A 24,248-nucleotide genomic window follows, 5' to 3' on the forward strand; every position below is an offset into this window, starting at 1 on the left:
CTTACCAAACTTATTCATTTTGCATGCGAATGTCCCCAACGTCAGTCGAATTGATGGGCGCTTCCGATTCAAGTTGTTCTCAAGATGTGAATTTTTCTTCACGCTTTGCAATTTTAACGTATTACGATCGAAGAGCACAAGTCAAAATCCAATCTTTGAATTTTTTAGGTTTTATAAAAGTGCGAAATTATACCACAATATATGATATTATGCTTTAGAGAACAAAAACAGAATATAAAAGATCTTGGAACTCCGAAATAAATTCACGCCGCCCGTCTAATCGCCGAGCGCCGCAAATTCTCCTCCAATTTCTCGATCTTATATATATTCGCGGTCACACGACTGCCCGCCTCGATTTGAATTGGTTCGCGGTATCGATCGGATTGCAATCGGCTTCCTAACCACGAAATATAAAGAATAATTTCTAATTTGGACTTATTTTTGATCCTTTTAGAATTTTAACGAATTTTTGGAGGGGGATTTATTCAGAATGGTTGATGTTTTAATACTGAGACAATTTTTTATCTCGTAACCCTGACAGTTCTCAACACGAATGAAAAGTTTCTCATGGCCTGCTGGTCTTGTCCCATTAAAACTAAAGTAAATACCAATCGTTTTTAGTTTTTAATTAACTATTTATTTCGTGTTCGGTTTTCGTGTGTTCTAAATACATCCCAGCTATACCATTGCCTCTCTTTTGGGGGCGGGTAGGTAAAAGTAGGTAGTGTACGCAGTTGGTTATCAAACATTTTTATAAACTATCACAAATCAATTATTGGATGTAACTACACAACTTAGTTCATATAACAGGCGACAACACCAAACCGAATGTTCCATTTTGGGGATTCCCAGATGGGTTCAAAGGAGAGGCGGTCGCGTTAATACAACAGTATCCTCGTTGATTTATTTCGACTCTACAACACTTCGAATTACAAGTTACGAACAACACATAAACATTTAAAAAATACTAATACTTCGATTCGTTTTTGACTCGGTTCACATTCAGTTCGCGTTCAAATAAAAAACTTTAACAAAAGTCCAATCCACGGTTAACGTTAAGTTTAAATGAAAAACCATTTGGATCTAGTCGCTAGATGAGCTTATAGTTTAATGGGTTTCTTAGCCGGGTGAACTTTGAATTTTTTCTCGGTGACGTCTATCAACTATTTTCCTTAAATAACTTGGATTTTCTTGTTCGTTTTTTCGTTATCGTTTCCTTCTTAAGGTGTGCTTTTGAGTGAATCCACTTTAAAATATTTGACTATTCATTGCCTTTATAGTTAATGTATATAATTGCTAAAACAATTGGCTTCGATTCCTTACACAATTTCGTAATAGTTATGAGTATTAAATTATAACCGTATATAGTTAACTTTCGGGGCACTTTTGAGCTCGATTCGCGGGCTCCTTCTGGGTTTCTGTTTCTGTATCTGTATCTTGAGACTGAGATTCAAGGCGAGGCAGGGTTATCATGGTCATGGATTCCGTTGACTGAAGGAGATTCTAATCTCCGTGCTGTATCTGTAACTGTAGCCTTTAAATGTGTTATATTTGAGCAAAATTGTAACTGCATGCGATCCGATTGAACTTTTACATCAACAACAACGACAATAATTATGACATAATGACACATAAACTATAACCGATCTAATTAATCTGATTGTATGCTTTTGATATGCCAGGAGCGATAAGTCCCTTAATCCGACGGAGCGTAATATACCACGGTGGACTTCCTGCGGAAGCCGAGATTGAAGAAGGACGTCTCCGACTTCTTGCGCTCGTGCTCCTGCTCGTTGCCGAAGTAGGAGAAGAGACGCCCGGTGGCTCCGGTGTGGGACCGATGGTGCTCCGGTCGCCCGGCTGCACCACCGTGGACACTGTGGCTGCTGCTCTGGCGGTGGATCTTGGTCAGCGAGGTGTGCGAGTGCTGGCGCTGCAGGTGCTGCTGGTGGAGCGAGTGCTGCCGGTGGTGGTATTGCTGCTGGAGGTGCTGCTGGTGGGTCTGCGGATGCTGCTGTTGGTGGTGCAAAAGTTGCTGGTGATGCTGTGCGTTGGCGCCGCCGTGGCCATGTAGAAACCCAGTGGTGGTCGGCGACAGATCAGTCATCTCACACGGCCAGAGGGTGAACGAAGATGGGACCTTATGTATCCCGTCCGATAGTCGATAATGGTGGGATGCTGACCTGTTGAAGTACCGCTCCGAGGGCCGCGACCCCATCTATATTTTGTGTGTGGGGAGATAGTTTTTTTTTTTTTTTGTTTTGGTAAAGACAGAGTGTCACATGTTAGTATCTGGAGGGCTAGCTATCTGGTTAATATTATCTTCTGTTTGGCATTAGATTGATTTACTTTCTAGGCATTTCTTAGGTGTTCAACTCTAGGGCGCTACATACACTCACATTTACATAGAGTAAGCGCTTGCATGTCTATATCTTTTGGGACTAGGCACTGCAGGGGTACAGGACTCCCCGGGAATTGGGTTCCGGGCGGGATCTCGTGTCTGCAGTGCATAGATACAATAGCCTAAGCGCTAAGACTTTTTACTGATTTTTTACTGATGTTCTGTGTTTCTTATATACAAATTTATCGTGTGTGTGTGTGTGTTGTGAGTGTGGTGTATTGTGGAGTATGTGTTGGTGTTTCGGGGGTTAAGCGGGGTCAAGTTACGGGTGCCGAAAATAGTTACATTAAGCTGTGCTCTCCAAAGTTCATAAGTAGCTTGATTAGCAAAGATACTTCTCAACAACATAGGCAAGCTGTAAACATTACAAAGCAAACGAAACTTAAAAAAAGTTTTAAAGACTTTTCAAAAATTTTAGATATTGGGGGAGAGGTAGTGATCTGGTGAGCTGTACATGGGGAGGATTGGGGGTGAAGCTAGTGATTCTAAGAGCTGATCAAAAATAAACTTATGGGACTCTCACCGTTCGATCGTTTGAGTTTCTCAGTCGGAAACTTGAATGTTACTTAACGTAGTTTGGTACAAAAGTGTTCTTAACAGTCGCATAACAGTTGTAAAAACTTTTTGGGTTTTCGGGGGAGATGCGTGGGCGTGGCAGTGGCCGGGGGCCTAAGCAAAAACAGTCGGAAGCCACACGCCGGTTTGGTAACATTCATGCGATTGGCTCAAACAACGTATGAGTCGGTTTTGACCGCATAATACTTTCGATTGTGTTTGTAATGGGTAGCATATATATGCTGCGATCTGTGGGTCGAAAATCCAAAAAGAGTCCAGACAGGAGAGAGAGAAAGAGAGATAGGGGAGATAGAAAGAGAACGCATAACTTAGGGGGATGTCGACAAAAGGATAAAAGTATAAAAAACAAGATGATGCCTGTTATGGTACTATTTCTACGAGGGGCAACTGTACCTTGGTAGTACTTACAGCTAGCGATTTGATCAAGTTTCGTACTTACCCCGATCTGGCAAGTGGTGTAATTGAGTTTTAGAGTTTTGTTACATTTTTTTGGAAAATCTTTTTACAAAATATATCTTGTCTTGTTCTGTTTTTTTCTTTGTTATCTGTACAATTCAGTGACTTGTCCAAAACTCTTAGCTTATATGGTGCGTGCGCGTGATGTGCCGCTGCGCATATCTGGTGGACGGTCCCGTGACTTCAGCTCGTTTACAAAGCGCTGGCCTACCGCTACATGGTTTATATGTGTGGTCATGTTCGATCGTTTTTTGCAGTGTATTTTTGTGGTTTTGCAATGGGGGTCAATCAATTGGGCCACGTCCCGTTCGGTTGTGTGTGGTGTGTGTGTGTGTGTGAAGAAAGAGAGAGAACAGTTCGAGAAGAGGAGATAGTCCAGAGAAACACAGAGAGAGAGAGAGAAATAGAGATAGGCAGGTTGTGGCAGAGGTGAAGAAGAAAAACAAGAAGAAAAAGAAGCAATAGTACAGATTAGCGGTGTTACTATATACAAATCAGGAGATTCTACTGCTAGAGATCCGATAGATCTCTAAACGTGGGTTGTAAACGATACAGCAGCTACACTTTGAGGGCATATGAGGGGTTTTTATCCTGCATACCTCCACTGGGGGAAAGGCTACCGCTGCATCGTTTACACCCAGCATTTTGTTTCAAATGGCCTCCAAAAAGAATATCATACAAGAAACTGTTCAACGGAAGATCATGATTATTGCATCTACTCCGGTGGCTCCGAAAGTGAGTGGGTTGGTGGTTTTTGGGTGATTGGGTGAGTCTGTCATTTGGCATCGATATCGGATCGATACACTTTATGTGAGGTGACTTTAGCTGGCGGTGGGCATTTTAGGACCCTCGGATCGACTTACCTTAGCACTGGGCCAAAAGAAGAGTTAACCGAAATCTGGCAGACCGAGACTACTCAGTCGTACTGTACTTATTAACCAAAGGCTATCATACTGTTACTCGGATTAGCTTACGAAAAGTAAATGGAAATCAAAACTTAGATGCGAGAGGTAAGGTTAAGAGAATCACTTGCAATCCCTCACAAACCAAACGAAACCAAATCAAACCCGAATTATCAAAAGTCTAGGCAAGAGTTGACTAAGGATTATAACGAAATCGAATGAAAAAAACATACTTCGCTTACAGTTGGATTTGGATAAATATATTAGTAAGTTTGTTGATTGCTTGTCTCGGTATGGGCTGGGTATTTAGAGTAAGGTATTCCTATATGGTATAATAACGAAAAACCCTTCTTTCAGATTTCGGGCACCGTGTTGTTTATGCTTAGGTTGTAAGAAACATATTCAATTCTCAGCTCAGCCTAAACTCGAAACTCACCTCGCATTGTGACCCAGCATTATGATGCTTCTGCAAAAAGACAATTGAGAAATGTCGACACGTTTTTTATATATATAAGAAGTAGGTAGAGTATATAGCATAGAGTAGAGCTTGAAGAATTTAAAGTTAGGCAGACAGATCGCACAGAAATAAAGGAGTAACTCAAGAGCAGATCAGTTTGGAAAACGAAAAACTGTCAATTCGAAATGAAAACGAAGAGAAAACGAAGGTCGGTCAAACATGCCAATCAGTAACAATTTGAATGCATTTTAATGTATATCATTATTTAGGATTTAATCGTTTTTAAAGGTCGGGTCTTTGTTTTTATTTGGTTTCTCTATGGCCGGTAGCATCCTGACATAGTATTGGGGGAAATGATAATGGATACACGATATTACTTGGGGCGATGGGGATTTATATACCCAGCTTTGGTAAATTCGTTCATGCTGCGATTTAACATCTGCAAAACATCTATGGTAACTTGCGCTCTCCTCTCTAAGTGCAGACAGTTTGAGTAACTAAAGAACAAATAACCAAAAATCGAATTTATATACACGAACAGGTTATAGGTTATGGCCAAGTCAATAGATTTAACCCAATTACAAGAAGCTGCAATTCAGTAGAGGTCACACAACAAACAGCCAAACATATCATCATCATAATCACCAGCATCCATATTCTTGGAGTTCTGCATGGATCTTGAAATGGAAACTTTCGCAACACCAGCGAAACTCAAACTACATATGTACGTTGAGGTGGGCGTGTGTGTTTCGGAGTGTGTTGTGGGTGGGTGTATATATTGTTCAGGTGTGGGAACTACTACAGTAATAGAACCTCGGCACCAGCAACCAACATCCAGATACAAGGATATATCTTACACAAATGGGCAAAACAAAAAGATTGACCTGAGATCGGTCTGGTTATACCCCGGCATCTGAGGTACATATTTGGGGTATGGGGTTGCTGATATGCCGAAACGAAACGAAATCATCAAAAGTATCAACAGCAATAAGTATAAGTACATTTATGGTAACGGCAGCGCCAAAAAAAAAACGTTAAGAACAACAACGAGATAGGATTGTCAACCAATTGCACAACAGCCGAGGTAGTTGGTGTCGGTAAAACGGCTTTATTTAACGGTAACGATATATAGATATATGGTTCGTAAAATGTGTGTAGAGGTATATTTCGGTATATAGTTAATTGGGTGTACATAAAGGCAAGTATATATATGGTAACAGTTAGATACACAGGTCTAGATATTTCTTTCAACAAGGGTGAGCGCAAAGTTGGAAGCCAAAGTGTTGTAGTTTTGCTTGTGGGATATATATTTTTGTGTTTTTATACCTATAGATAGCATAGAAGTTTTTGTTGTTGTATTCAGTAAAAAATCTGCCAAGTTTCTGTTACTTATCATTAGCAAATTATCAAGTCAAAGTTGAGTTGGAAGGCTCGTTATCTTAGGATGCCTACGGTTCTAGTTTATATCTAATGGTGTCTTGAATCAAGGATTTGGTATGGTTTTTTTTGTATTTGATTTTGGTTTTGGGTTTTTGGCTTAGCTTGTGTTTTTGGCCTACCGAATGAGCATAGCGAATTTCGGCTAATTCACAACAACATTGGTAGCGGAGTATGGCACGAACGCTCTTTCTGCAAGATGTTTGTTTATATAACATTAAATATATAGTTTATGTGAGTATACAGGAAATTAACAGCGTTTCATACAAATCAAACATGAGAAGTAATTTTAATTTTTTCGATGATTTATTTTAACGTTTGCTTTAGTCATTAACGCCACTGAGTGGCAACAACATGAAATCATAAATTTGAAATTAATTCCAAAATAATATTAAAATAATATACAACCGAAATGAACTGAAGCCGTAAAATATTCGAAACAAACACGCACGAGACTTTTACTCTGACAAAGAAAATTAGCATAATAATTGCATTACAATTATTCTTAGCAATATGAGTAAATACGAGAAACATTTCCCACTTACCGCAACAATCGCGTTATATAGTCTGGCCAGTTGGCGGGGAACATAACGAGGAAAAATCCGATGCCAATCAGAATAACTCCGGCCAGCTTCATGCCTGCAAAGTTCGCACTGTAGAGTATGACATCGAGTGCTAAGGGATCGAAAGAGATGTAGAATTAGATATCTTCTTATAGAAATTTTATGAAACTAAAAAAATGCCTTAATTTCTTTTAAACTATTGTTACTATTTTTCTAAGAATAAGAATGATAATAACTTTCTGTTACTTTCCGGTATACAATTCAAGTTTTCTGAACAAAGTTTGACTACAATATTGTAAAAAGTTAAATCGCAATGCCCCCACTACAAAGATCAAATGGTCTTACGTGCCCCCCACGAGTGCTCGGCTGTAATATTACAATTTAAAACAATTTATAGTCACGGAATCCTTCAGACGAAAAGAGGCTAACCCAAGTGTCCCAACTAACCCCCATGTGAGACCTGGAAGTAATTCCGAGGAGCTAGCCTGTGTACATACCACCAGAAACGGGCACAGCGGTAATCAGACCCAATGTCACAAACATGTTGTACGTAACGGCGGCACTGAACTGCATCAGAACGTGGAAAACTGCAATCAAAATTAATTACACCGATAAAAGTTAACGGCACGGCGTATGCAGTGGGATCTGGGGCTAGGGAATGGGTCCTACCGAGGAGCAGGAGGCTCGCCGCGAACAGCAGGTTCCAGGGTATGCTCTCCGATGTGAGGCTTTCCGTGCCAGTCAGGTAGAGTCCCAGCACCACGGGCCACAGCAGCAGGGCGTTGAGGAAGCCGAGGGCGGTGAATATGAAGGCGATTTGGCTCACCGGCGGATCGCCCATCACCTTGCGGAACATAACCTGGAAAGCGACAGGCCAACATGAGCACGACATGGCCCGCACACGAACCGGGAAAATGGGACATCCAAATGCGGGTAGGTGGATAGGAGGGATACTCACCCTAAACACGGCATAGCCGGCTCCGGCCAAAGTGGCCAGAACCACGCCGCTCAGGGTTCGGCTTTCCGTGATTCCATCCATGTAGGCCAGTAACGCTATTCCCGTGTCGCAGAGGATGATGGCCACGATCTGCAATAAAACGGTCGTTTAACCAGGATTTCAATGAATTTACAAAATAAACAAGGAAGAACGCTATAGTCGAGTACCTCGACTATCAGATACCCGTTACTCAAAGGGAAATGGAGATATGCAAGCAGCAAAGCGAAATTAAAATGCGCCACCTACCGGCGGTAGACAGATTTAAGCGTTATGGGCGTTAGAGTGGGCGTGGCAAATTTATTTTTGGATCAATCGATAGGTATTGACGACACCAATACATTTCAGTTCAAATTTTTCATCTAGCATCCAAATTGTGGGCGTCACAGGTTTTCGCGGTTTGTGGGCGTTTAAGTGGGCGTGGCAAACTTTTTTTTAGGTCAATCGATAGGTATTGATGAGAACAATACATTTCAGTTAAAATTTTCTATCTAGCATCAAAACTGTAGGAGTTTCAGTTTTGGGCGGTTTGTGGGCGTTAGAGTGGGCGTGGCAGTCTACTGAAACAAACTTGCGCTGCGTAAGAAGCTCAGGAATCTGTACGCCAAATCTCAATAGCCTAACTCTCATAGTTTCCGAGATCTCAGCGTTCATCCGGACAGACAGACGGACAGACGGACAGACGGACAGACGGTCAGACGGACAGACGGACAGACGGACAGACGGACAGACGGACAGACGGACATGGCTAGATCGACTCGGCTAGTGATCCTGATCAAGAATATATATACTTTATGGGGTCGGAAACGCTTCCTTCTGCCTGTTACATACTTTCCGACGAATCTAGTATACCCTTTTACTCTACGAGTAACGGGTATAACAACGAAGGGGTTTAATAACATGACTTTAATTAATAAACAGCAAAGGAGTTTTATGACATGACTTTAATTAATAACCCTTTACAACTACAATGTAGGTTATTAACAAGACATTCTGCCCACTAAATTGCTGGGGAGAAATTTAAAAATGTTAGGAGTTTTACTTTATACTTTGTCTAGTATAATCTTATACTTTTTTTTAATACTTAAATTAGTAGTTAGTAGTTAAGGTAATAAGTATAGTATCAGGTGGCTATAAATAAAGTTCTGATATAGTGGAAAGAATATTTTAGAGTTTCGAAGCCATTAAAATCTCCAGGAATTTACAATCACTTTATAAACATACAATCTGTAATATTGCTTGTCAGTGGCGAAACAAAAAAATCTAAAGAGCCCATATTTTGTAGAAAACCTGCTGTTTAATCAGTTTATAAGATGTCCTCCCGCTATGATCGAGCTGTTACCATATTCTCGCCGGACGGTCACCTGTTGCAGGTGGAATACGCCCAGGAAGCCGTTCGAAAGGGCTCGACGGTGGTCGGCGTTCGGGGAACCAACTGTGTGGTGTTGGGCGTGGAGAAGAGCTCGGTGGCCAAGCTGCAGGAGAGTCGCACGGTGCGCAAGATTAACATGCTCGACAACCATGTGGGAATGGCATTTGCCGGACTAACAGCCGACGCCCGGATCCTCATAAATCGAGCCCAGGTCGAGTGCCAAAGCCACCGTCTCAATTTCGAGAATGCAGTGACCGTGGAGTATATTACCAGGTACATTGCCCAGCTGAAGCAGAAGTACACGCAGAGCAATGGGCGCCGACCCTTTGGAATATCCTGCCTTGTAGGTGGCTTCGATGCCAGTAAAACTGCCCGTCTGTTTCAGACGGAACCATCCGGAGTTTTCTACGAATTTAAGGCGACTGCTATTGGTCGCTCAGCAAATACTGTGCGGGAGTTCTTCGAGAAAAACTATAGCGACGAGGAAGTAAGAACCAATCGGGGAACCTTTAAACTGGCCATTAGCGCCCTTCTCGAAGTCGCCCAGTCGGTCCACAGTCACCTGGAGTTGGCCATCATGGAGATCGATTCACCAATGAGAATGATGGAAAGCAAGTTAATCGCCGAATTTGTGAACATCATTGAGAAAGATAAGGTTCAGGAGCTCGAGAGGAACGCGAGGAAAATGAACAAACTTTATAATGGATCCTAAATCTATTCTATCATCTTGGCAGATGTTCATTGACTCGTTGAATTAATCGTTTTCCTTAATATTTTTTATATTCCTTGATTTGTGTGTTAATGATAATGTATATTTAGTTCTACCTAAAGACTTAGTTTACTCACTCTCACACCCACGAACTGCTCGTGGAGGATCACCCAGGATAGTAAGTACACGCAGGCTACATTGGTGGCGAACAGGGCCAGCGCATCCGTGGCATAGAGGACGTGCAGGGAGAGTGTGTACAGGTAGGTGGTGACCAGCCACAAAATGCAAAAACAGAGGCAGCGATTGAGGAAGCGACCTGTGGGTTGAAAGTCAGTTAAAATCACATTTCTGAAATGTTAAGAACCCATTCCAACTGACCCACTGTGAAACCGCGCTCCCGGAATCCTCGCAGCACATCGCCAAGGATGTCGCTCAGCTTTTCGCACTTGCGCGTGGAGACCAGTCCCAGGATGTAGATGGGGAAGAAGAGCAGCGAGAAGTTGGTGAAGAACCAGGCGGCGAAGAACGGGGCGCTGAAGTAGACCGGCTGGCGCGGTGGTATGTTGAACATCTCGGTGGCGTCCTCGACGTGGTGCAGCGACGAGTCGCTGATGGCCAGTATGTCCTCCAGTTCCGTGCTCAGATCGGCACGGCTCGAGGACGTGTCCTGGTCGTCGTTCAGCAAGTCGTCGTACGGAGCACGGTACTTATACATGTACTTAATGCAATGGGTGGCCCCCACCCACGAGGCGGTCATCAGGATGGTCACGCACACGCCAAAGTACATCTGCAACACAGCATGAACATAACACGGTTAGTACTTCATTTCAATAAAATTTATGCTACGCAATAAAATGTATAATAAGAACAATTGAGCTATATATAACAGCAAGTTACTGGTGAGTGGTACAATGTATGTTGTTCCTTAACACTTAATCAAGAATTATGGCAAATAAATATGTTTAAGTGATTTTCTAATTTTCTGTGGGTTTCCATTAGACATATATCTCTATAAGAATTCCTTTGAGTTTAAATATTCTGCCTAATTAATCGTTTAGTTATTTTTAGTAAACCTTTTAAATATATTTTTGCAGAAAAGTATGCAACGACTTTTTGATTTGGGAGATCCTTGACTATATTGCTTAGACAATCTTTTTGCTTTGGTAATAAAAGTTCAGTTGACACATATTAAGCCAAGTTATCCTCACCTTGCGGGCCAGTTCGGAGCAGCAAGACTCCTTGCAGGCCTGCAGCTTCCGGAATCGCAGCTCCGGCTCCTCCCCGTGGCCATTAGCCTGCTGCTGATCTGTCTGCGTGTCGCTGGAGTCGCCGCCGCCGAAGTGGTGCCCAGTGTTGTGGCTACCCGGTGCGCTCGTGGGCGTGTCCGCCGGTATGATGATCACCTCATTGGGGTCCTGTTGGCTCGAAGAGATCGAGTCTTGGTGGGTTATTTGCGGGTTGCTCGAGGTGAGCACGTTGCTGAAGCCGCAGCTGCCCGTTGCCCCGGTGCCACTGCCATTTGGAGCGGACGATCCGGGAGCCACTGCTGAGCTGCTGCTGGCTCCCGCTCCGCCGCCTCCGCCGGTGTTGTTATTGTTGTACGGGCCATTCGTCGACGAGTCGCCGGTGACCACCACGGAAGGAGTGCGCACCCGTTTCGGATTGAAAATGGCTGGAATTTCGCCGTCACGCGTCATGCTATCATCATTGCCGGGCTCCTAAGTCGCTCATAGTGGTCGGATCCTGAAAAATCATAATTAAAATAGTCTATACTATATTAGCAAGGCTTTTAACTTTACAGTTTTCAGTCATTCTTTTATGGGTCTTATTTCTAATCCTTAAAATTCATTTAGACTCTATAGTCAGACTGTACAAAAAAAGGGAATATGTTTATCCTTGACTTTATGTAAGGTGCCCATATCATTATAAAATCAGTATACGATTAGATAAAGATATTTAATCTATCTGTATCTCAAAATAAAATATATTTCCCCAAATTTAAAGGGGAATCTTGTGCATAACATTTAAGCAGATTTAGGCTTACATTTTAAAGTAAGGCCTAATCAATGATTCAGTTCGATTCGGGCAGCCATTCCATTTCCATCCCTGCACCAGAGCCCAAGCCGTCTAGAATCGGGCAGCTCACGTGCTACCGGCGATTAAAGATTGAGGAACACGCAAATGGGAGGCCATTTCTCGACGCTTTACAAGCGAAAGGCGCACCCAAAGCCCACGCAGTTCGTTCAGGGTCCGAGCAATTTGCATGGGCCTCCCTTCTCCACCAGTGCCTCCTCCATCAAAGGGGGAAACAAAACTGGCCTAGGCCACACTCAAGGCTAGGGCAGCCAAGTTTTACGAGCACCGCCGAATGACCAGCCAACCAACTAACCAGCCTGCCGTTCATTTAAGTCCAGACCTGACTAGGAGCCCATTGATTGGATGGAGGGCCACAAAGGAACGGGGCTGTGCTCATAACAATGCGAATTATGAACGCCCCGGCTCAAGCAGGTCAAGTTGAGTGGACAATAAACGGCCAACCGGATCTGGCTGGGCAATTTGTAAGCCTTCTAACTAGAGTGTTAAATCCAGCCCCATCCCCTGCTACCAAGTCGGATGAGTTAAAATGTCCTTCGGTGTCCTTCACCTTCGCATCCCACCGAGCGGCTCCTGTTTGCCTTCGATAATAGTATTCTAATTGAAACATTAATTATTCAGTCCAGTGGGGGCGGGCTGAGGTTCCACAGGGAGATTCCAAGAGCGTAATGGCTTTATAATGAAGGTCCTGATAATTGCCTGCAATTTTGAGCGATTGAGAATAATATTCTATCGATTTCCGAGCAGCGTCATTGTATGTAACTTCAAGTCGAACTGGAATCTCCAACTTTTTTACAGTGCTTTTTTATTGTATGTAACTAAGCTCGGCTTAATGCCGTATTCATTTGAGATAAAGCTTTTAGTTTCCCATGAGACGTTAGCGCAAATCGACATGGCATTACTTGTGAGCGGAAAACTCGTTCAGCTTCTAATTCTGGCTTGGCTGGGGGGTAAGTCGTATATTAAATAACATTTTTTACTAGTTCATTTTACATATGTTATAAAATGGCAGCCTTGGCAATGGGAGAGTCCCAGTGCGGTCGTCTAGATGAGAATTTATTATACACCACCGATGAAAAGACAAAACCCTCCGAGAATCCCTGGGTAGGCATCCTACTGACGGATCAAGGTGAGTCGATGGTTATGTTGTGAGATAAGGCATTTATAAGAACTCTGCCCTAACATCTACACACGATTTCACAGGAAATCATTACGAAAACATGAGATGCTCCGTTGTCATTATCAACGAGCTGCACGTCCTCACCACTGCCACGTGTGTTAAGGGCTTCCAGAACCGATCCGGAGACACTAAAGCCGTGGCCCTGCTGGGCGTTTGGAACGAAAACGACTCGCCCGATGAGGAGCTTGTGTGCAACGACAAGGACTTCTGTGTACCGGGTCCCAAGCTTTACAATGTAATCGATATCAAGGTGCATCCGCAAAGGGACAGGGATACGGGGGACAACGACTTGGCCATCCTGCGGCTGGAAAAGCCCGTCGAGTGGACCAACTGGGTCCAGCCGATCTGCATGCAGGGCAGCTCGGAACCGGAGACGCTGACCAACCGAAACCTTCACTACTCCGGCTTCAACCATGGCGACTACGCCCGGGGCAAGGGTCTGGCCATGACGGTGTCCACACCGAAGTGCAAGCAACTGACCTCCTCCACCGTATTCTTCCCGGTCAACCAGATGTGCGCCTATCCCGTGAAGCGCACAAAATACTATCCGGGTGCCCCACTAATGGACATCGATGTGCGAGATGACAAACCGCACAACTTCTACTTGGTGGCTATTCTGGTTCGGAATGTAGATACCGATGCTACAACCCAGGTGTACCAAAACGTGCGACGAGCCCGCTCCTGGATATTCGAGAACTCGAAGTAGGAAGATTCACTGCATTTTGAACAACTCGTTTTGTGAATAAATAAAGGTTATTAATTAAATATAGATATGAGGAAGTAAAATGTTTGTGGGTACAGAGGAATTACTGATGCATCGTGAAGGGAGCTGCCCAGGGTTTCCCATCCGAAACGAGTTTTCAATCGATCTTGGTAATGTAATCATAGAGCATTAACTAGAAGCGTAGAAAAACAGGTAGTTGATAGTGTTAGCTGGAAATTTAGTCAAACACCTTGCGACACAGAGAAAAAGTAAATAGCAATAAAATCGAATAATGCTTTTAGCCCTATTTAGGTTATACAAATCAGGTAACATATTTTTTGTTAAGGGCGTTTAGTAACCAAAATTAAAATAGTGTAGTTTCCAAACTATGAATTTCCATACTTTTCTAGATCTAGAGCCTCTAATTAAGTTTATGCCGTTGAATTGCAAAACTTTAGAAGTCTGTTTGCCTATAAATTTCTTTCAGTGTTGTACCAAGTTCTCATAAAGATCACAAGCTTCTAGATAAACCCCCTATCTATTGCATTGTGAAATGTAGCTGAAAACTTTTCGTTTTTCCCAGATCAGTTAGTTAACTTTGAGCTGTGCTTTAGAATGCTTCGACGAATCGCAGTTATCGCGTTGTGTTTGGGTCTTCTTAGCTTCGGTGTGCAATCGGCCGAGCAGGATGACACGCAGTGCGGATCCTTCAATGAGGATCAAATGCTCAAGCAGAAAGACTTTGCTATTCCCACCGAGCATCAGTGGGTAGTCCGAATAGTCTATGGCAAGGGTAAGAGTCCTTCAGTTCCCATATAAAACAGATTATTACCACCGACTATTTCAGGGTTTGAGGGCAAGATTAAGAACAATGGCTGCCTGGGCGCCCTGATATCGAAGCGCACTGTGCTGGCCCCCGCCCACTGTTTTGTTCAGTACAACGGGGTGGCAGAGGCCTTCTCCGTTCACCTCGGTGTCTTTAACAAGAGTGCTCCCGTTGGAGTGAAAGTCTGCGAATTGGATGGCTATTGCACCCGTCCTGCGCAGGAGATCAAGCTGGCCGAAATAGCCATCCATCCGGAGTACGATTCGCGAACCCTTAAGAACTCTCTGGCCGTGCTCACCCTGCAGCGAGATGCCAAGATCTATCCAAACGTAATGCCCATCTGCATGCCACCTATAAACTTGCTCAACGAAACACTGGTGGCTCAGACCTTCATGGTGGCTGGTCTGCGCATCTTTGAGGATCTGCGATTGAAGACGTGGGTGAATACGCTGAGCCGACCCTTTTGCCAAAAGAGGGTCAAAACTTTGGTGACCAGCAGCAATACGGTGTGTGGCTACCACGCCCAAAAGGAGGCCTATTATCTGGGAGCCCCGCTGGTGGGGATGCAGAAGAAGGGTCACTCCACCCAGAACTTCTACCTGGTGGGCATCATGATCGACTGGGGCTGGGATGGCGATCGCGTCATGTCCAGCTTCCTGGCCATTCGCAACTACATGGACTTCATCAAGCAGAATTCCAATTCACTGATTGTACGCTCCTGAGCGCTGAATAAAGTACACACGAAAAAATGCCAGCTGCCAACAGGTCTTGCTGGGGTGTTAATTATTCAGCTCCAAGACCGAAACCCGTTGCTCGCAGCTCGGAGCTCGAAGCTCGTGCAACATGCAAATTGTTCCTACACTTATAGCATTTTAATGAGCAGTCACTCAGCGCAGCGCAGCCGCCGCTAGTTGGCTAATGCGAGGAATATGCAAATTTCATCGCTTTCTCCTCGCCCCCCCTTTTTGGGGGGTAAGAAAGTCTGGCAGTCGACGGGAGACAGTCGAAAATGTTGCAAATACCCAGCAGAACGGAAACGGAAGCCCTGGGGCCTGAATGGGCGGGTGGCGAGCGAGGATTCGGGGCTGCCTTGCCATTGGACGAATGCCAAGACATTGACTTAACTGGCAGGACTCGAAGAAATCTAGGAGCACTTAACAATACTCTGTTTACAAAGAATCTAATGGGAGAATAACAAATAGTCATGAATAAGTAGACCTATCAGTGCCATATTTCTCACTAATATTAATAAAGGATTTTTTTTTTAATTTTGTAGGAGTAAATTTAATTAAATGTTGCTAATCAGTCAAGGCTTTTTATAACTACTTATAAAAATTATTTTGAAATGGAATTTGGATAATAGTTAAATGAAATATTTTTGAAAAATAGTTAGTTACATTTAAGTATTTTTTTTATATTTTAAATAATATTCTTGGTCTCAAGATTTTAAAAAGGAAATCTTATTTAGTGTAACAAAAGGTAGTGAGATGATTTAGCATCCATTTTTTCTTTGTGCACTGAATGGGCTTGGTTCGATGTGAAAAGTTATTTTAATGTGTGGGACGGACTTCCTTTATGCATAAAATAGACAGAACAAGGAGACATAAAATAACAGCCAGGAGGATTAAATATTAAATGGCTGGTAAGCTTAGTCCTTTATCATCACCCTTCTCGTCCCCAAAGTCTCGTCAAGCTAATGTAGACACATCGCCTTTATTGGCATGCCCTTGCATACTTTTGGGCGCCAAATTGCTCTATAAAGCAGCTCTAAGAAAAATGAAGCTCGCTGTTTATTTTTGCCAGGAATAAAAATCACAATAAAATTTAAATTGCCAGACATGGGCGTCTTGAGCAGCAGATGGAGATGGGCAGGAAAACGTGACCGAATGACGATGAACGACGGGGATAAACAGAGCATTCCACACGCTGTGCGAGGAGAAATGCGATTCAAAACAAAACAAACAGCCAAACGACCGAGAGAAGCGCGAGAGAATCCATAAAGAGAGAGCTGGCAGCTTTGTGTGGGTGGTGTTTTTGGCCAAAAGTAAACGAGCTTAACAACAACAACGGCGAAAAACAGCCAACAGTAAGCGTACTTGTGTACGTACAAACACACACACCTCGGTCGAGGACACCACGCGGCGTATACGCAATGTGACACTTTTAGTGGTTATGGTCAAGCACAGCACTTGAGCGAGGGCAATGCGAGAAGGAAAGCGAAAGTGACGCCAAAAACAGTGGCAGTCAGACACCTGCTCAGCCACCTGGGACACACGGAAACAAATTCGAAATCCGAAAGCTATAGGGTGCTCATAGGTACTACGCACAGAATGGTTTAATGCCCTTTTACCATGTATAATATATAACTCATCAATAAATAATAGCCTATTTATGGGCCATACAATCATGGTTTTGCCATTTCTAATTAATATTTTAACACAGCGGACTAATTACGCTTTTATATTATAATATATTTCTAATAATACGATATTATTATATATAGTTTTCCAAAATGTTATTTATTTCGGTTCAAAATGCCCGCCAAGATATCTTATATTTTTGTTGTCTGGAACCCGTGCACATTTATATGTCCGCTTATTTCTGAGGTTGGGTTTAGGGTTAGTGACTAGGCCTTGAGGTTGGCGCACACCTTGACAGTAGTCGAAAATCTAGCCCAACCCCCGCAGACAGTTGTGACAACCTGGGACGGTTGAATTTTTCATTTCGCCACGAAAACAGGGCAAGGGAAATTGCCTGGCGAATCCGTTTATCCTTAACAAAAGGGGTAAGGGCCTTAGGGGAAAGTGTTTTTCCAGGCCGCACAGCTGTCGCTTTAAATGTCTCCGCGCCGAGTTATGGATGCTCGTCGAGGCGTTTAATGTTTTTATATAATTTACTTAAGCACTTAATGTCATTTTCCCACGGCACTACCACATGGTACACAAACTTTACGCAATTCTCTGGCCCTCTTGTGCTCTTTTCTCTTATATAAAGATAGCGAGCGGACTGGTCTGAAAAGAACTCAACTGGACTGGCGACACTGTTCTCCGCGGTTGAGCTCAGCCCTTTACTTAATTCAATTAAATGTGCAAAAATATGCTGGGGTATAAATTTGGAGCAGCTCGGGAAACGGAACGCTCTGCACGGATACACAAAACGGAGGCTCATACACACAGATACACACACGCACACGCACAGTGGCAGATACACTTGGCTCACATCCACATCAACAAAGGCATAATGGCCAACACACACGAACGAAACGAAACGAACCGCTGGCTTGGCCCAAAAAAAAGCAACTGCCACTTGAGCGAGCCTTTTGACTTGTTTTCCTTCGACTTAGGTGGAAACTGTGACAGCAGCGTTTCTGGCATTAGCTGCTGGCGTTTTTCCAGCTTTCCTTTTCTAGAGCACCCGACGCGGCCGTCCTGGGAAACCGTTCTGCTGTCGTTTCTGGCCAGGAATCTCAAAGTCGACTGAACCTGAAACGTTTCCTGAGCCCAGCTAGTGTCGGAGCTTTTCCTGGCTCTCCCAGCCGAAAGCCCTCTCACTGGGCCACGCTTTTCCTCTCCCATCGGTTTGGTTTTCCAGCAAAGAAAAACACTTGTTAGGAATTTTCTTTGCAGTTTTTGTTTTGCTTTTGCCCCAGCTTTTTATCGTTCAGCTGTTCGAAGGACTCAATAAATTGTTTCGCGATGATGGCTGATAAGGATTTTCACATTCCGTGATTGCCGGTACGAAATAAGTTATAGAAAGTCAATAAAAATGCTTTTAAATGGCATTTTCAATTTGAAGTAATCGAAATATTATCAAGGCCATTATATTGCACACTCACTTTAACCTTACTATTTAGAACCAACATCATTATTAAGCATGGTTAAGATACCATATTAAGAATGCTATTTCTAAATAAGTTTAGAAAATTAAATAAATCTATACATTTGTAATCAAATATTTATATGATAACTAATTGGTATAATTCTATAACTTTGATTGGTATTACCAGGGTCAAGTCAATTGATTTTTGTTTAGCTTTTCAGTTTATTAAATCTGAATCGATTTAAGTGGCTACTACTTGTACTTTGGTTACAATTGAACCTTCAATAAAAAGAACCAAAGCTTGGAAATCACATTTCATCAGTGATACAGTGATTGTATTATGCCCTAAATAAAGCTAACCAATAAGTACTTTTTAATATGTTAATGAATTCGTCATTCGGTAACCTTATCCGTCTTTAGAAAGTGTGACATTTCGTTCCCATGATTTCCCTCTGTCGAAAACAAATCATCTCAATTTCTAGAATGCTCCAATTTCATTTGCAATAAAGATTTCCAAATTGGCCAAATCCATCTAATGTGTCCATTTAGAGCTTTCATCACAATCAGCTTTGTTATGCCATAAAAACACGAAGCTGCCAAGAAAATGCAACCATTAATACACCAATATGACCATGCAGATCGTTAAATCTTGATAAGGAGAAGCCCTCATAAACAGAAATTCGTCAGGAGAAAGCATTTCGCAAATCGACTGCTCATCCCTAACAGCTTAGCATAAATTTCTAAATCAGAACCCTCAATCAAACAAGTTTTTCAGTCAGACTCCACTGGAATGGTGTATTAATTGTGTAATCTATAAAAATCCATTTGCATAAGAATGGACGAGATTGGCAGCTGCCAATGAGCCCCGCGGGAAAGATTGGATGACGATGGTCTCCGAATTGGGTTAGTTGGTTTAGTGTTGGCTTGAGTTAGTGCCCACAGCCACTCTTGGACGCGAACTGGGGCTTGGGACGGAGCCATTACAAATCAATTTGGCTAGCCGCGCGATGAACCAATAAAAACTGTTCTAATGAGATGCGCTGAAGTGGAAAAGACAAAGGTAGCATCGCCAACTTGTTGACAACTATAATCGCGAATCGGAGAAGTTTTAGTTTCCCTTCGACTGGGAACCGCAACGGACGCATTCCAAGTACAACGAAGTTAACTCAAGAAGCACAAACCATCTAGCTATGCAGTGGCTATTGTGTACGGCCTTAGTGCTTGTCTTTGTGGCATGCCTTTATCCTTCGCAAGCTATAAGGATATCCGCTCTAGAAATTGAGAGGCGACCGCCGCAAAAGCAGGCCAAGATTGGGTGAGAAATCAGTGCACACCGGAGAACATCTTGAATAAGTACTGACTTTTTTTTTCGTTTCAGCTCCAGGAACTATCCCATCGAATATGTCCTGATACCGAGTGCTCGAGGTGGTTACACAAGGCGTTATGTCCACAGTCTAGCGAAAGCAAATCCTGAACCAACCACCGAACGCCCGTTGGTTCGCGTTTGGAATAGTTTCGTTCGCAGTGTCCAGCCCTCCTTCAGTTTCCGCAACTTGACCAATCCACTGGCCAACTTCTTCAACGATGGCAGTGCCAACATCATTGAGTCGTCGCCCGTCTATCTGCAGACCTACGATGATGATCAGGAGCTGCAGCATGAGGAGCCCGCACCAGTGGCTTCGCAAAGTTCCAACAAACGCAAGCGAAAGCGCCGCAAGCAACAGAAGCGCCGACCCATTTACGATGCGGAGGAGGACGATGATGCCTACAGCCCCTACAATCACTACTATGCGCCACCTCCTCCGCCGTCATCCGCAGAGCCCATGTTCTTCTACGATTCGAACTCCGGCAACTACTACGGAGTGCAGCGCTTTAGCCCGCAGGATTTCCAAGCTAGGTTCTACAACAACTTTCATGACCAGCAGCAAAGCGAGCCGGAGGAGGTGGATAGCGAGCCTGAGGAGGACACATCCGTGGTGAGGAGGCTCAGCAACAGGAAGGTGACTCTACTGCGCCCGCTGCCCTTGTCAACAGTCAAGAGCTCATCCCCGGCAAAGTCAATAGAAGTCAGCAAGCCAGAAACGGCCAACCAGAACGAAGATATAGTCGAGGAACCCGACAGCAGCGCACCGAACGACACAACGACTAACGATGAAGACGATGGTGATATCGCCACCCACTCACCGCTCTCCGAGAGCATGCGCAATACTCTGGGCACGTACATGCGTGACGATCGCCACACCCGCCAGCGCCAGAGGCTCGCAAGCGATGGAGCAGGAGCTCTTGATTCCGAAGCCAAAGTTTCGCCCCGTCACTCTCAACGGCGCCTCTTCCGGCTGGCCACCTGGTGATCCGTACTAAATTATCTTGAATAAACTCTTGACTTATGGATGATCGTGTATTTATCGTATGTGTTAGATGCGAATGAGGGTGGGAAATGCATGAAATTGAGCTGGCAGCTGCAAGAGAGATTAGATGTCCGAATATAATTGCACTAGTTTCAACTTAAAGGTAGCGAGGTAGACATTGAACTTACTATACTAAAGATCACAAGTAATTTGCTAGATCTGGGGCTATGGGACACGATTAGACGAGCCTCGTTAGACGCGAGGCACTGCCGGCATTGGGATCCACAGGCAGCGCCACATGGTCAACATGCTGCACGTTGCGGAAGTAGGCGTGTTGCAGTGCGTCCTTGGCCGAGATACGCAGGTTTGGATCATAGCACAGCATGGACTATAAGATAGTAGACTATAAATTTCTGCTCTGAATTAAATTTCTCGCTACCCACCATTATGAGCTCGTGCGCCTCGTGTTCGGTTATGGGCTGTGGCATGTTGGTTGCCTCCCACTTGGGAAACTTGGCCTTAAAGTCCGGCAGCTGCGTCACACCTGGCCATTTGGTTTCATCGGGTGTGCTTAAGGTACGGAATATCCTGTAGAGTTGGTCTATCTCGCTGTCTCCGGGAAATAAAGAGCGGCGCATGATCTGTAAATTTAGGTTTGGTAAGTAGAAACAGCTGTGCTATCTACATTCTATTACAACCCTACCATCTCTGAGAAAATGCAGCCCAGACTCCAAATGTCTACGCCGGTGGAGTAAAACTTGGTGCCCAGCAAAATCTCCGGGGCTCGGTACCAAAGGGTTACCACTTCGTGGGTGTAGGCTCTCATGGGCACATTGAAGGCCCTTGCCAGGCCAAAGTCCGCCAACTAAAGGGAATAGAGATTGTTATTAGAGAATCAAGTTGGTAAATCGTATAATCTCACCTTTATTTTGCCCGCAGTGTCCACGAGAAGGTTCTGGGGCTTGAGATCGCGATGCAGTATCCGATTGGTGTGGCAAAATCCAAGGGCGTCTAATATCTGATGCATATAGCTCTGGAAAGGCGGTAGAATTGCAATAAACAATAACTTTCAGCAGTAGTAAACATACCTTAATCAGCTGAGGTGTGAAGACATCCTTCTTTTTGTCCATCAGCTTCTTGAGATCCATGTTCAGGTACTCGAAAATCATGTACAGATTGTTGCCGGAGATGACCACGTCGAATAGTTGGACCACATTCTTGTGCTTGAGGTTCTTCAGCAGGGAGATCTCTCGAATGGCCGTCGAGGGAACGCCCTCAGTTTCGCTGGGAAAAGGGATAATAATGTTAAATGGGGGTAAGCCATCATCTATTTCAGTTAGCTATTGCTGAAGGACTTGGTGCTGTCCTGCACCACGAAGCCGAATCATGTGGTGCTACGGATTTTGGGAGGTAGAAACGGCGCAGCCCTCACAGAATCCGGGCTGCGGGGTGCAGGTGAATGACACTCGACAAGGACACGCCAAGGATGCCAGGAAAACATATCTAAGTATTGTTATTGTTTGTAATGCACTGTTTACGGCCAACTGGGCATTCAGATGCTCAGCCTGCTCCAGATTACACACCCTTCCAGCCGAATCTTCTTAAGCGCCACATCCTGGCCGGTGGCGTTGCTCCGTGCCTTGTAAACTATGCCATAGGTGCCCTCGCCGATCTTCTCGGCGCGTTGGAAGTTGTCTAGAATGGTGGTCATCGAATTGGTTCGCTCATTCAGTTGGTAAACAAACTTTGAACTCGCTTTTGCCAAAATAAACCCAGGTTTTTTGGAGGGAAACTCTTCTTCTTCAGTGATGCTACCTGGCGCCATTCCAGTGTGACCGCGGAGTTATCGATAAATTATACCGCCCGGCTCAGAGAAAAATACTACTTATTTAAATATACCAAAAATGTTTCAATCGGAATCAATGTAAATCGGAAAATGTGGCAGCTCTGCGAAAGGTTTTGCCAACCGTTATTTTTAAATGTTAACTTAATTGATTTCCTACATAACTAGTTTATAAATTTAACACATTCGGTAGATAAATTTAATTGTGCCCAGATTATTATGGCGGTACCATTTTGCTGACATATTTAACATAGTTAAGAGAAGGTTTTAAGTTTGTGCACTTAGTTCAAGTTTTTAAATGTTTAAGTTCATTAGAAACTCTTGTCGGTTACTCAAAAATCAAAGTGGAATTTAAAACGAAACATGCTGATTAATGCGCTTTCTAAAGGGCCAACAACAAACTAAGTGTATTTTTTAGAAATTAATTTGCAAATACCTATTGCTTAATTTTGTTCAGTTATACAATCTTTCTAGGTGCAACGTAAATGAGTATATAGTTCATACTTATATCTTTATCCATATTTAATACAGACATAAATTTATTTTAATGTCTCCAAAACCACCGAATAAAATCTGGCGAAACGGAAGTATTGTCTGGGTTCCATTTCCAACCCAAGATAGAGTTATCAGGATAATGTTTGAGGTCAGGGAAACATTATTACTTTACCTATTTACCTAACGATTATGCAATGATAACAGCCACCGATCTGAAGTAAATCATATTACCTCAAAATCGGATAACAAATGAGTTAATTCCGGAGTGAAAGATTAGCTCTGTAATTGCAGCTCGTTATCGTTTAAAAACACATTCCGTGCATTTTATGTGCGTTGCATTTAAAATTGTAATTGCTTGTCGCAGCCACACGCAATTGGCTTACACACTCCATCTTGTCTCAATTTGAGCTTTACGTGTTGCAATAAAAAAGTGCCATAAAAATGAGTATTTTAATTTGGCTCCGCTACTGCGTTTGTTTGCGTGTTTAGGTACTAGCTGTGAATGTTTTTGGCGCTCGCATTTTATGGCACATTAATCATTCCGGGCCACGGGGCGTATGCGCGATGATGACTTCACTGAATCCTTCAGCTACGTACTTCAGTGCGATCAGTACTCAGGCGACAATTAGGCATGATTCATTGCCAGTGTAAATCTCGCAACCGAGTGCCTCGATTACGAGTATTTCGCATTTCATTTCAATGAATTTATGGCTGCTGCTGCTCGCCAGCATTTCCATACTCCATGGCTGCCACTCGATAAGGTTGCACTGGCTGAGATGAGAGCTAGTTGCCTAGTTGCCTGCTGCCTGCTGCCCCAGCCAAACATAAATTATTCCGAGTTGATATGTACTTAAGGCTTTTGGCGCCAGCCAAGTGTCGAAAAACTGCATTTCCCCCGAAAACAGAAGGTCGAGAAGTGGGCGGTGCCTAATGGCAAAAGTTGTGAGGACCAAAAAGGTGAAGGATGCGGTGGGTGGTTGGGAATTAAATTTCGTGCAGGCGTCAACCCCAAAGCAAGGAACCCCCAACTGTGTTTTGGGGCTTCGCGTGATTTATGCATTTGGGTTTGGGTC

The 24,248-nt window shown here is 43.6% G+C and overlaps 7 protein-coding genes across 16 annotated transcripts in view; 4 read left to right on the forward strand and 3 right to left on the reverse strand.

The window, feature by feature from the left end:
- Positions 1–477, reverse strand: part of Syp (synaptotagmin binding cytoplasmic RNA interacting protein) — a 54,217-nt gene extending 53,740 nt beyond the window's left edge. The window contains exon 1 of the mRNA XM_070997079.1: positions 6–477. Coding sequence (XP_070853180.1) covers positions 6–18 — 13 coding nt within the window. The 5' untranslated portion in view covers positions 19–477. The remainder of the gene's footprint in view (positions 1–5) is intronic.
- Positions 478–614: 137 nt separating this feature from the next.
- Positions 615–20,689, reverse strand: LOC108010577 (solute carrier family 35 member F3). 9 transcript variants are annotated; one of them, XR_010654201.2, is made up of 11 exons: positions 17,944–18,142; positions 11,076–11,610; positions 10,246–10,654; positions 10,005–10,183; positions 7,751–7,879; positions 7,462–7,651; positions 7,290–7,379; positions 6,775–6,904; positions 4,772–4,801; positions 2,925–3,205; positions 1,929–2,218 (listed from the first exon to the last, which is right to left on the reverse strand). XR_010654201.2 is itself a non-coding variant. In XM_070997082.1 (10 exons), the coding sequence occupies exons 2-10, from the start codon at positions 11,562–11,564 to the stop codon at positions 1,697–1,699; spliced, it is 2,208 nt and encodes a 735-aa protein (XP_070853183.1). In that variant the 5' UTR covers positions 11,565–11,610; positions 20,674–20,689; the 3' UTR covers positions 615–1,696. The 9 variants fall into 9 exon arrangements, 6 of the variants coding, with proteins under 6 accessions (XP_070853183.1, XP_065721576.1, XP_065721577.1 ...); XR_010654200.2 differs by lacking the exons at positions 1,929–2,218; positions 2,925–3,205 and adding exons at positions 2,224–2,756; positions 3,417–3,646 and having other exon boundaries at positions 17,944–18,143; XR_010654199.2 differs by lacking the exon at positions 1,929–2,218 and adding an exon at positions 3,417–3,646 and having other exon boundaries at positions 2,224–3,205; positions 17,944–18,143.
- Positions 8,971–9,990, forward strand: Prosalpha4T1 (Proteasome alpha4 subunit, Testis-specific 1). Its single transcript, XM_017075466.4, has one exon. The coding sequence runs from the start codon at positions 9,100–9,102 to the stop codon at positions 9,868–9,870; it is 771 nt and encodes a 256-aa protein (XP_016930955.3). The 5' UTR covers positions 8,971–9,099; the 3' UTR covers positions 9,871–9,990.
- On the forward strand, positions 12,727–13,910 carry LOC108010580 (serine protease easter). Its single transcript, XM_017075464.4, has 3 exons — positions 12,727–12,911; positions 12,974–13,090; positions 13,165–13,910. The coding sequence occupies exons 1-3, from the start codon at positions 12,794–12,796 to the stop codon at positions 13,845–13,847; spliced, it is 918 nt and encodes a 305-aa protein (XP_016930953.4). The 5' UTR covers positions 12,727–12,793; the 3' UTR covers positions 13,848–13,910.
- Positions 14,418–15,424, forward strand: LOC108010581 (phenoloxidase-activating factor 3). Its single transcript, XM_017075465.4, has 2 exons — positions 14,418–14,637; positions 14,692–15,424. The coding sequence occupies exons 1-2, from the start codon at positions 14,460–14,462 to the stop codon at positions 15,390–15,392; spliced, it is 879 nt and encodes a 292-aa protein (XP_016930954.2). The 5' UTR covers positions 14,418–14,459; the 3' UTR covers positions 15,393–15,424.
- LOC108010572 (uncharacterized) lies at positions 19,263–20,878 on the forward strand. The gene is made up of 2 exons (XM_070997084.1): positions 19,263–19,804; positions 19,868–20,878. Exons 1-2 carry the CDS (start codon positions 19,680–19,682, stop codon positions 20,838–20,840), a joined length of 1,098 nt encoding a protein of 365 aa, XP_070853185.1. The 5' UTR covers positions 19,263–19,679; the 3' UTR covers positions 20,841–20,878.
- On the reverse strand, positions 20,869–22,660 carry Cdk2 (Cyclin-dependent kinase 2). Of its 2 annotated transcripts, XR_005014555.3 has the most exons (7): positions 22,421–22,660; positions 21,926–22,121; positions 21,760–21,870; positions 21,541–21,702; positions 21,281–21,478; positions 21,026–21,225; positions 20,869–20,948 (listed from the first exon to the last, which is right to left on the reverse strand). XR_005014555.3 is itself a non-coding variant. In XM_036818666.3 (6 exons), the coding sequence occupies exons 1-6, from the start codon at positions 22,546–22,548 to the stop codon at positions 21,076–21,078; spliced, it is 945 nt and encodes a 314-aa protein (XP_036674561.3). In that variant the 5' UTR covers positions 22,549–22,660; the 3' UTR covers positions 20,869–21,075. The 2 variants fall into 2 exon arrangements, 1 of the variants encoding a protein (XP_036674561.3); XM_036818666.3 differs by having other exon boundaries at positions 20,869–21,225.
- Between the last annotated feature and the right edge of the window lie 1,588 nt (positions 22,661–24,248).

This window comes from Drosophila suzukii, chromosome 3 (genome assembly GCF_043229965.1).
Source record: "Drosophila suzukii chromosome 3, CBGP_Dsuzu_IsoJpt1.0, whole genome shotgun sequence".
NCBI classification, from domain to species: domain Eukaryota; kingdom Metazoa; phylum Arthropoda; class Insecta; order Diptera; family Drosophilidae; genus Drosophila; species Drosophila suzukii.